The 12,671-nt window shown below is 39.8% G+C and overlaps 1 protein-coding gene across 2 annotated transcripts in view; it reads left to right on the top strand.

Annotated features, from left to right (window-relative positions):
• The window catches only part of LOC113519813 (ubiquitin carboxyl-terminal hydrolase puf), a 46,524-nt gene that overhangs the window by 26,720 nt on the left and 7,133 nt on the right, over positions 1-12,671 (top strand). For both annotated transcript variants that reach the window (XM_052900371.1, XM_052900372.1), the window contains exons 42-55: positions 83-289; positions 760-906; positions 1,478-1,642; positions 2,397-2,630; positions 3,657-3,791; positions 4,722-4,912; positions 5,646-5,843; positions 6,563-6,705; positions 7,180-7,295; positions 7,663-7,942; positions 8,586-8,816; positions 10,812-10,951; positions 11,401-11,535; positions 11,993-12,230. In XM_052900371.1, the coding sequence (XP_052756331.1) occupies positions 83-289; positions 760-906; positions 1,478-1,642; positions 2,397-2,630; positions 3,657-3,791; positions 4,722-4,912; positions 5,646-5,843; positions 6,563-6,705; positions 7,180-7,295; positions 7,663-7,942; positions 8,586-8,816; positions 10,812-10,951; positions 11,401-11,535; positions 11,993-12,230 (2,560 nt within the window). The remainder of the gene's footprint in view (positions 1-82; positions 290-759; positions 907-1,477; positions 1,643-2,396; positions 2,631-3,656; positions 3,792-4,721; positions 4,913-5,645; positions 5,844-6,562; positions 6,706-7,179; positions 7,296-7,662; positions 7,943-8,585; positions 8,817-10,811; positions 10,952-11,400; positions 11,536-11,992; positions 12,231-12,671) is intronic.

Here is a 12,671-nt window from a genome sequence, read left to right on the forward strand (position 1 = left end):
TGAGATTTGAAAGGGGTTGTAGAAATCTAAATAAAACAGCATATAAATGAGTAGTGTTACTAATGAAAATATGAAAACTAAGGTGGAGTCTCCAACGGAGGAAGCGAGCGGAAGTGGAAGCGGTAGCGGCAGCGGGAGCGGCGCGGTCGAGAGCGCTGGTGACAAGTTACGGCCCGGCGCGCTAGACAAGATGGTGGCGCTGGTGGCCGGTCTGGTGGAGCGGTCGCGAGACGCCGCCGGCCTGCTGGCGCTGCACGAGCCGGACGCGCGCGCGCTGCTGCACGCTAAGGTCACTACGCACACTGTACAGTACTCAATATAAAGCATACAGTACACACAGTACAGCCAGCTGTTGACCGGCCTGGTGGAGCGGTCGCGGGACCCCGCCAGTCTACTAACGCCGTGTAATATGAATCATGTCATCATATAATATCAGCATGAATGAATCTAATTTTCATAAGACTAATCGTTTTGATGTGTAGTTTTTTATTTATTAGAGGGAATGCCACAGATGCGCATGTAGCAAAGTAAAATGTATGCATAAACATTCAGAGTGTAGTAAGGTAGCGTAGAGCGCCCACAAACGTTGTCATATACGTAAATTACCCCGTATTTGTTCAGTGTACGAAGCAGAATCAACAAAAAGTACAAACCATGTATAAAAAATGGTTAACCATTGTATGGTTATAATGTTTATCATTAGTTGAAAACTATAAATAAAACCAATAAGTCTCAATTTAGTAATGTTTGTTTGAACAGGGATTCCCGTTTATCTATCAGCAAACCCGCGACTGCCTCAACTTGCAGCAAACACGATCACTTATATTCGCTTTATGCCGATGGAACGAGTCGCTCGCACAGAAGATCGTCAACATGATATTTCAGGCCATCGCCAAACATTCCGAGGTGAGTCGTGAATTGATAATTTAATTATATCAATGGAATATGGCAGTTGTTGTATTATTATAAAAATAGTATACACAGATTAAATAACAAAACGAAAATGAAAAAAAAAAAAAAGAAATGTATATACATTTATTACATACATATATTGATTTGTTACATATATAACAAATTAATTTATGTATCTAAAATTTATTTGTATACTTTTCCATATTACAGTAAAATATAAATTAGAAATAGAAGCCTATTTCTATGTATATACTATTATTGAATATCTATATTATTAAGTCACAGCCATACATACACATTAAATTCGTCAATAAAGTTTAAATAAATGAATGAAAATGATTACTATATAAATGACTATATAATTTTATTATCACATGACTTACGGTAACAATATATTAAATTTTTTTACTCGAACAAATTATTATGATCGACAGAGGGCAATAAACAACTAGAATAATGATGATAATATTTATGAAGAATAGTGTTGCTCATCATAGATCTAAAGTATATACTAAAATGGTCCTACGAGCCGGATCAGAGAATGTAATATACGCGCGCGCGGCAGACGTGCGGGCCGTTTTTTAAGTTGCTAACGCTGCTGGCGGAGGGCAGCGGCGGCGGTACGGGCGCGTCCGGTGGCCTGCCGTGCTTCACGCAGCTCGTGCTGGCTCGCCTCTGGGACGTCGCCGACGTATGTCCTCACGCCGCACTCGAGTGGCTCGCGCTGCAGGTGCGTTATTAATATTATGTGCATTTTCAGACTAAGAAAATATTACTGGAACATGTATTTATTAAAATAAACTTGTATAATTAAGTAGCGTTCATGTTAAGCCGTTTAGACTAAAAATGTTTTTTTATTTTTCGTTATTTATTTTGGTATTCCGTTTTAGTCCGTATAGACGTGACAGATGCTTATGTGTTATTATTACGGCCTATCGTTTTATGCTAACTTGAATAGCAAATGAGTTATGACTTTGTATAGAAAGTGGATAATTGTCGCCTATAGATACGAACAGTACCTACCATGGACATCGCTCGTGAATATCTTTCAATTCATACGTTCCTGAAGACTAGGTTCTCATTTTGGTTGTATTTTTTTAGTGTTTGTTATATCATAACTTCGTAATTTTAATAAATTAACGATTAATATCGTTTTTGAAAATTACAATTTTTTTTATCTTGAAACGATATACTTTCATATTAGTTCTACAGAAATTTTATCATAATCAGTTCAGTAGTTTAGTTTTTGAATAAAAATATTTATTTTGTGGACTACACTGTTAAATTATTGAAAAGTGTTTTTTTTTTTTTTTTTATAAATCTACTACCTATTTCAATTAGCAGGTGAAAAATTAAGCTAAAATAATAACTATTATGAGTTTAACCAAATCATCGGTTAGGTATAGTGGTAATATTTAAGACGGCCGGGCTGGCACAGGCAGTGATGGCGATGTGTGTGAGCGTGTGTGGGTGCGCGTGCGCAGGTGCCGCGCAACAAGGCGGCGCACGCGTGGGCGCTGCGCACGGCCGAGCGCTGGGTGGAGGCGCAGCTGCTGGCGGCGGCGGCGGCGCGGGTGCGCGCGGCGGCCGCGCTGCTGCTGGTGGCGCTGGTGCCGTCGCAACACTTCCGCGCCGGCTACGCGCGCGCGCGCCCGCTGCCCGCGCCGCCGCACCACCTCGCCAAGCTGCCCGACACCGCGCATCACACGCTGCACCAGGTCACCTCACTTCTTATACATAGTAATGACGACTCCGCCTGCGCTATTGGTATGACACTGACAAGACAATGATGACGGCACATAGGTGAGAATGAAGCCAAGTTACTTCATCATTACCATATCAGTTGTTATCTGTCCACTACTGTATATATGTCTCCCCCACAAAGAGGGGTTTATCTGTAGTTGCCACGCTTGGCAGGCGGATTGGTATTGGAGTGGCCCATTTATGCCGGGACCACACGGCTATTTGTTACTACCAGGTTACACTACACTACCAGGTTATTTGACTCTTCATAATGAAGCATCAAGAATTTATCACAGTGGTTTCCACTTCAGTGGTGGTGGAACGGTTAAAATAACTTACAATTATTTAAAAAAAATTAATTAAAACTTGCAATCTCCCAACCCTCTCACTACCACACCACCTTACATTTATCACCACAAAGTTCAAACAAATTTTGTACAATATGGTGGTCTATTTTTAAACACATTTCCTAGCATTACTTTCAGACTAATTAATAATCTTCATTCGTCACAATAAAAAAAACAAAAAAGTTGTTCTGCTTATTTATTACGGCAGTACCCTATTCGTTATTTATATTTTTGTAGTTTTTGTTTTTCATCTGTGGGGGGATCTAGGAGTATAATGTCAAATTACGATGTTAAATTCCATTCATCCAATCATTGGAACATTCTTTTTTTCCAATAATATTTTTTATTATTATTGTTGTCGAATGAATAGAGTAAGCTTTAAATTTGATTAAAATGAATGTTTTTCTTTGTTATGTTTAATCGTTTCCCCCCTTTTTTTATATATTTTTTCACATTACTGAGGTGGCAAACAAGCATACGGGCTAGCTAATGGTTAGCGGTTACCGTAGCCTATGAACACCTGCAATACCAGGAGCATTAGACGGCTCTGAATCAACCACTTTATCCCCTTTTTGAAGAACTTTTTATGTATATTAGTACACACATGGTCCTTTAATTCGGTTATTAGTAATGAAACTTTCATACGTCATACAGGTTTACACGATGCTGCTCAGCAAATTAAAAGCAGCGCGCAAATACACCGATATCGCAGTACACGGTACTATGAAACTGACCGCGTACTTCGGCGTTATGTCCTACTGTGTCGTAAGCCGAGTCGAAAAACTTATGGTGAGCCCATTTTATAATTAACATTTTTTTATTTTATTTTATTAAAGTTAACAAACAGTAATACAATATATAATTATAATAAGTTTACATTTAAATATAATTAATAGTATTGACAACAACAAATTATATAATAGTGCGCCACCTACTCTTTGTCTTTTTCTCAATGTCCTCTACCTAAAGGTTGTCTGAAAGAGATTGCTTAACGATAAGGCCGCCTTTTGTATCACTTCTCATTAATATTTACTGTATTTGTAATTTCCCTTTTTACTTGGTGCAATAAAGTGTAAATAAATAAATAAAATAAACAACGTTAACTACTGATTGCTATATAAAGAAAGAAAGTATATAAACATGCAATTATAATTAGAACGTAATAAACAAAAATAAAATAAATGAGGATTTATAAATGATAAAATTACGGAATATTACGGAGTATGTTGTAGAATATTTTATGTATTCATTAAGTGTTTGGGGTATAGTGGAACTAAAACTTGTTAAAAGGATACAACCTTATTGAAATTGTACTTGAATTGACATAAGTTATTTATTGTGTAATTGTTTTATTAAAAATCATAATTTAAGGGACATTAAGGAATATTAGTATTTGTAGGTAAAATATAGCGCACTACGTATTCTGCAGCATCATACTTATAACTGCACTTATGTTTATGTAAATAAATGATTAATTTATATTAAATTTATTATATTTTGTTGAAAAACTATTGCTTTAACGAGTGGATACTCGCGTCGCTCTTGATGACTAATTTTGATATTATAAAAAAAAAAAAATTGCTGACTCTACCACCTATGCCTGTTGCTTGCTCGTAGTTACTTTTTTATATATATATATTCTCGGTTGGAATATGTATGATGAACTGAATAAATTATTTTAATGTTTTGAAACTAAGGTTAGTTTATCTCTGTTTTCAGTTTGGTCAATATTTCAATGACCTGTGGGATCTATACCACCCGGCAATATCCGAACCGTCGGTGGCGGTGCATCCTAATAAGCAGGCGCTGCTCACGTTCTGGCACGCGGTGTCCGTCGACTGCCCGGAGAACGTGCAGCTCGCCGTCTCCAACCAGCGGCTCATCAAGCACATCGCATTCAATTATATATTGTAAGTGTTCAACTATTACAGAACTATTGTAATTGTAATAAGTTTCTGCAACAACTGACTGACATTGTATATTATGGTAAAATATGAATAGTAAAGTGATGTAATAAAAAAAAAATTATAATGTTCTTTCTAATGTCTAGTTTATTTTCTTTATTAATGGGACACCACTAAGGAGTGATAGGAGATGTAAACGGCACAATGTAGTAGTAAAATCTATATGTATTTGTAATATAAAATATTCAATTTAGTGAAAAAACCACAAGACATTTTATAAAAGATTGACACAGATCAAATAAAACACAATACATGTTCTAAAAAACTTCAGTGTCAACAGCCAGTATTAAAACTCCAACACGCCCTCTTAATCCTAGATATTGACTATCAGCTGTTTAACAGTCGTCTCATTGGAGCAATAGTTTTTTTTTCAATGAGTGATAATGGTAACCCCACCAGCGCTAACAGTATACGCTGGTGGGGCACCAGTGAGGGATGATAGATGAGAATGAAAAGGTAGGCCAGTTAGCCCATCGCGATGAATACGCCTGGAATTTAGCACGATGGTTTCCAGGGGGAACCACGAGGAGGTCGATCTGACAGGGTATATTGCTAGCAATGGTGCTACTAAACACCATTATTAACAATCTCTTCTCCCCCCATATACACTGCTTCTCTTGTGAATTAAGTGACGTCAGTCGTATCAAGGTTTAATGGATAATTTACATTTTGTGCTCAGAGCGGACCACGAGGACGGCGAGGTGGTGGCGTACAACCGCGCGATGCTGCCGCCGTACTACGCGCTGCTGCGGCTGTGCTGCCGCCGCTCTAGCGCCTTCGCGCGTGCGCTCGCGCAGCACCAGAACATACATTGGGCCTTCAGGAACATCGCGCCTCACGCACACCTATACCCCGCTGCTGCCGACGAGTTGCTTAGGTATATATTTATTGTTTATTTTTGACATTTAAATTTGTCCTTCTATTCATCTTTGTCGTGGTTTGATGCTTGACTTGAAATCGACACGAGTGGACAACATGATAAAATTATGAAATAATAAAATTCTAGAACGTCAAGTTAGTGTGCTACGTGATATCGTTGCTTCGGCTTTATGCTCAGCAATTTTTTTAGAATTTTCGTAAGTGTGTGGGTAGTAGAGTGGAAGAGTTATATCTAAAAGATTTATCAAAAGGGAAGAGGGTCGGAGAGTGTGCGCTCGCATCCTTATACAAAATCCGCTTCTATCTTTTTTCATTGCTTTTAGCAATAAGGCGGAACTGTTACGCTCATACGAACTGGTCTATATATAAACGTGGTATTGTTATTTTATACGTTAACTTATATAACGTTATATTCAAACGTTATATGTGGTGCAATAAAGCATATCCTCTCTATCTCTTCCAATACTTTCAGCCTAAAATTGACGATTGAATTGGTAAAACGGCAAGTTTGTAACAACCTCTGATATATATATTGAAAGTATTATGGGGAAATCTGTCATTAACAGATAAAAAATATATGATAAAAATTGTATATGAAAATACCAAGAAAAATGTTTGAATGCCGATGTTGCCAGTAACAATTTCCTCCTAATTGACATCAATATATATTTATGATTATGGATTTACATAAAACAATTTTTAAATACCTATTTGTAGGCTAGCACGCATCCTGGCAGCTCGAGGCGGCAGCAATAATAGTACAGCGAACAGTAGCAGTAGTGGTGGCAGCGGCACAGAGGCCCCAGACGGCAGGGAGGCTGTGGCGTTCAGACGGAGTACGCTTTCCGCTTACTTACAAGGTACTTCGTCATTTAATTAAATATGTATTCGTCCATTGAAAAGAAAAATGTGAAATGTGATTTCTCCAAAAGTTTTTACTTTTCGTGTCGATAAATTAATTTTAACGAAATATTTATGAATAATTACCCATCATATCACCCTTTACTGTCCATTGCTGAATATGAGCCTTTTTTTTGTCAGTAGTTGCGCTTGAGAGGCGGATTGGCAACTGCAGTTAGGCCTTTGGGGATGTTTTAAGAGGCATGCTATTGCCCATCCCTCGACTTTCGATTCCCTTAGTCATCTCTTACGACGACCACGGGAAAGGAACGGGTGGCCTATTATTTGCTGGGACCACACGGCCTATCTATTTTAGTTATATTTTAATCTAGCTAATGGCAATATGAATAGTAGTATAGATATGATTTCTACTTTTTATGTTTAATTATTTCTTAGAATAGGTACATTTATATAAATTTTTTGTTTGTTTATAGGCTTAAACGGTAGGACGTGTTGGACGACTTTGATATCGGCGTTTTGCACGCTGGTCGAGAACGAGGACGACAGATTGTACGTGGTGTACAATGGAGGATTACAAATGACTTTCGAAGTAAGTGAAAAGTGTGACTGAAATTTATATAAAATAAATGTGTTCAATGTAAAACAAATAATTCCCAGTATAGTATTGTTACAATTTTAGATATAAAGTATGTATTCTCATTCGTCGCTGGATTATCCTCACGAGGAAAGAGCACTAAACATTGTGAATATTAAAATGCAAAGTGAATGTATACATTTACTATAGAATGTTCATCATTATTATCAAAATAATTGTAACCTAACTTACTTAATCCTGTGAGGGAGATAGGTGAGCCATGAAATTTGTTGGTCCATAGTCATTGGCTATAGTGATCATTAAAAATTAATCACGATTATTCCTGTAATCTATTAACAATATCGTGTCGGTGCGTGCGCAGGCGCTGCACAGCCTGCACGCGGTGTACGTGGAGGGCGGCGGCGGCGGAGGCGGCGGGGGCGGCGGCGGCGGCAGCGGCGGCGCGGGCGCGGTGCGCGCGGAGCTGACGGCGGCGCTGCGCTGGGCGCGCGCGCTGTGCCGCTCGCTGCGCCGCCGCCGCGACGCCAAGGAGGCGCGCGCGCTGCTGCTCGCCTGCAAGGACTGGCCCGAGTGTGCGCGCCGCCTGCTCACCATGCTCAACCTGCACCACCGCCTCACGCACCTGCGCGACGCCGCGCTCGGTACGACCGCCGATGTCCTCCTCTCCTGCACGCGTCCAACTCGCTTCTCTACGGCGATTCAGTCGCGTCGAAATATTGATTATTTAAAAAGCTCAAGTTTACAATTGATGACAATATTTTAAAATTCAACATAATTAGCACTATGATTCAATAATAAATTTATTCCTAACTGGTATATGATTGTAATATGGTAATAAAGGAATATGGTATACAAGCTTCTATTCATGACTTCGTTTGCGTGACCGAGAAATATATACTGATTAGAAAAAAAAGTCTATAACCGTCTTCAAGTTCTATCTCTGTACCAAATTTTACTATCATCGATTTAACGGTTTAGACCTGAAAGCTTAGCAAACAATTTCGGATTTAGAATATTAATTTAATAGGATTATGTTGTATGCTCTATTTTAAATTGTAATAGTAAGTATATACTCAGTAATTTCTACTCAGTAGCGCCGTCTACCAATCCCATTGGTTTCACAGAAAATTGTGTTTAGGCGCATAATTCTTAATTAGATATAAGTTTATTTTTGTATCTCCTTTTTTTAACCTTATAATTGTTTTAGTTGTAACCGTTATCGATATGTGCGCCAAATAAATATTAATTTCTCCTTGTTTTGACACGTGTTTGATGTGTGTGCAGGCGTGCTGCGCGAGCTGGTGATGATCGGCGGCAGCGCGGCGCTGGGTGCGCTGGTGCCGCTGGCGGCGGGTGCGGCGGGCGCGGCGGGCGGCGGCGCGGCGGGCGCGGCTCGCGGCGCGGCGCGCGGCTCGCCGCGTGCGCGCGCGCACCTGCACCTGTGCGGCGCACGCGCCCCGCCGCCCGCGCCGCCGCCCGCCGCGCCCGCCTACCGCCCCTACCACAAGTTCATAGGTAACAATAGCAGAGTTTTTTTTTAACGTGTGATGATGGAATGGTAACCCCGTCTGCGCTATCGGTATACGCTGGCGGCGCACCAGTGAGTGATGTTAGGTGAGAATAAAAAGACAGCTCAGTTAGCCCATTGTATTGAATACACTTGGAATTCAGCACGATGTTTTCCAGGCGAGACCACGTGGAGGTGGACCTGTTTGGGTATATTGCTAGCAAAGGGATCCTTAGTCTCCATTATTAACAATCCCTTCCCCCCCAATAGCGGAGTACCTTGCAATACAATAGGTACAATATATTATATTATACTGTAATATACTATTTCTCAAACATGCTTGGAAATGTGAGTATTATTTTATCTTCTTAGAGATAAATCAAAATTACCATACTGGGCAGATACAAGCGGGCAGCGGCCGGCAAAAGTTGTATGAAAATCCATATCTGTCGTGTTTTGCGGCCAGATAAATTACTATGTAAACTCATATCTGTCCTGTAATTTAAAAATGGAATGACCTTTTACTTCGAAACATGGCTACCAAGAAGATAACTAATACAAGGTTTTATTTAAATTTTAAACTGTCTTGCAAATAGAAAGCTGTTTATTGAAAAAAAAAAAACAAAGGAACATTATAGCGCGTGAAAAATTTTAATTTTTCGTTATTTGTCATTGAACTTAAAAAGTAAAATTGTATTTTTGATTTCCGCGCATTGTTTGAGAAAAGTACTATACAAGCCTTCGCCATAACTAGGCATTGATGGACTCACGTATGTGTGCCTCGGCTACGCCTCGGCCCACATTTGCACGTTCGTCCATCAATGCCTCAGTTGCTGGCTGCTGCAGTAATGTACTATAATACAATAGACCACCCCAGGGGGGAAAGGATTGTTAGTAATGGAGACTAAGGATCCTATTGACCTATTAAGGATTCTGTCGACCTCTCCGTGGTCCCCCCTAGAAACCATCGTGCCGAATTCCAAGTGTATTCATCACAATGGACTAACTGATTTTCATTCTCATCTATCAACTCTCACTGGTGCTCCGCCAGTCTATATTGTTAGCCCAAGCGGGGTCACCATTCCATTATCATCCATTAAAAAAAATAGACCACCTCTTGCTTTCGCGTGGGTGTTGTAGCAGGCGACTAAGGGAGGACAAGGATTAAGCAGCAGCGTCTTTTTTAAAACATTTCTAAATCCTGACTATAGTTGCCAATCCGACTGCCAAGCGTGGCAGCTACTGGCAAAACCCCCTAAGGGAGAGGCTTGTGTTCAGCAGTAGACAGTTAAAAGCTAATATGATGATTATGATGAATAGCAGAATAGCAGTTTATTCTGTAAGGTGTCGGGTGCATTTAGAACGCTTAGAAATGTTTAATCTGACCTTTATTATATTTTTATTTACCGATTCCGTAAGCATTCTCAAGATATAGATAAATGTATTATCATAAGTATTTACGAGCTTGTTGAATTTTAAACTAGTCATTTTAGACATAGTGCATTTAAATAGATATACATAACGTTAACAGAAATTTAAAACTGTTCAGTTTCTTGTGGATTTTTCAGTAAATAACAACTTGCCGAACACAACATTAATAAAAAAAAATAAAGTGCTTCTTAACAAGTTTATTGAATTTGAACTAAAAAATGAAAATACTCATAACTCAGCTAATGTAGCTTGTGTTACATCATAATGAACTATCTTGATCATTAATTAATTTTACCTACACTATTTTTAATGCTGCAAAGATGCTTGTAAGAACAAAATATACGATTGAAAAAGAACTAAATACATTTACATACCTATCTACCTATTATAATATACGTGTACGCAAGTGAAGGGGTGTCCACTTAAATATATATATATATATATATATATATATATATATATATATATATATATATATATATATATATATATATATATATATATATATATATATATATATATATATATATATATATATATATATATATGTGTGTGTGTGTACGTGTGCGCAGACACATGTTGCCGCGTGGCGAGAAGCCAGCGCTGCATGTCGGAACAGCTGGTGCTGCTGTCGGCGCTGTGCGCACTGGAGGCGGTTCCGCTGCGGTTCAACTACTTCGCCGCCTTCTGGCGGGACGTCGCTGCTTCACCAGTGAGTACACATTTCATTTGTAGAGTGCAACAAAAGCGCTACAATATAATTACATTATATCCTATACATACTATAATGTTCTTAATATTTGTGTTTCCCAATCCCAATTGTTTGTGTTTTGACTGAACATGTGTTCAGACACAGACAACCTTGTTGGTCTCATTTTTCAATGATTAGGAGCTCGACCCCTTTGTTTAAATACCAATAATTATCGCCGTGTAGTCCCGGCATAGAATTGGCCATCCATACTTTTCCTGTGGATGTTGTAAGAGGCGATCAAAGGAACTAAATGGTTAAGGGATGGGCAGCAGTGTCTCTCTTAAAACATCATAAAAGCTGCTGTGGTTACCAACCCGCCCGCCAAATGTGGCAACACTTCTCTTATAGGAGAAGGTCTATGTACAGCTGTGTGATAGTTAAAAGCTGATATCATAATTATTATATTTCAGGCGGATTCCAAATTAGAAGAGATGCTGTTAGAGTGCAGTGTGGTGACAGAATACATGGACGCGGTGTTACTTGACGAGCGAGATTCGCTCGAGGACCCCATAATATATCAGTTTATGCTACACTATTACCCAAAGGTACGACAGAATTTTTATGATCTTTGTTCTTTAGTAGTTGTTTGATTTGAAATTAGTTCTTAGAAGTAAATGTTTTATCTTAATTATTTGGCTTTGAAAATAGGGAAGTAGCTTAGTAATTTTTCATTATCCTCTATGTCGGGGAGGAGGGGGGGGGGCATAATTGTAAGGTATGTGTAGTTTTTGTTTTTTACTTGTTTTAAAGAAATAATTTTTTATGGAAATGGTATGGCCTTTTCCCATTATGTCTTTTAGGTGGAATGAGGACTTTTTGGATTAATTTTAAAATATGTATTAAATGTTCTTTAAATGTTACAATCTAGCCATCGATTTACTTATATAAAATAATAATGTGACGTCACAGTGTGAGAATTTGGCACGCATTGTTCAGTGTAGACGCGTCCGTTGAACGAGTGGTATGTGGGAGTTTTTTAATTCGTGTGAATGTGGCGGGCAGGTGTGCGGCGGCGGCGCGTCCGGCGCGTCCGGCGCGGCGGAGGCGCTGGCGGAGGAGGTGTGCGGCGCGGCGGCGCGCGGGCCGCTGGGCGCGCTGCTGGCGCCGCTGCGGGCGCTGTGCGTGCTGGCGTCGCGGCCGCGCCCCGCCGCTGCGTCCTCCGCGCCCGCCGCGCCCCCTGCCGCGCCCGCCCTGCTTCGCGCCGCGCAAGCCGCTCAGCAGCGGCTGCACCACACCAACGGTGAGTCCCGCGTACGGTTACCACATACACATGCTTCACACGCTGCATTATTTCGATGTTATTTAATTGCGATGATAACAATGATGATTATTTCATTTGTGATTTAGTCTTTTTTTTTATACGACTTAGAATGGCAAACAGGCTGACGGCCCACCTGATTGAAAGTGGTACTGTCGCCTATAGACATGAGCAGTACCACAGACGTAACAGTACACACACATACTGTTTCGCCCATGATACCCCCCATGCGTTGCCATTCCTGAGGACTCAGGTGTTATTCCTCTGTACCCTGTAAATTCACGCCATATCCAACCCTTCAAACCGAAGTCATCGTAAACCATGAAAATAAATATTTTGACGAAATATTGAATTTATTCACTATGTAAATTTGGTTAGGATGTTACTGTACATACGGTTTATATGTACAGTAACAGTAAGGGA

The sequence above is a fragment of the Galleria mellonella genome, unplaced genomic scaffold, assembly GCF_026898425.1.
Source record: "Galleria mellonella isolate WM207_F2 unplaced genomic scaffold, CSIRO_AGI_GalMel_v1 utg65, whole genome shotgun sequence".
NCBI lineage: Eukaryota > Metazoa > Arthropoda > Insecta > Lepidoptera > Pyralidae > Galleria > Galleria mellonella.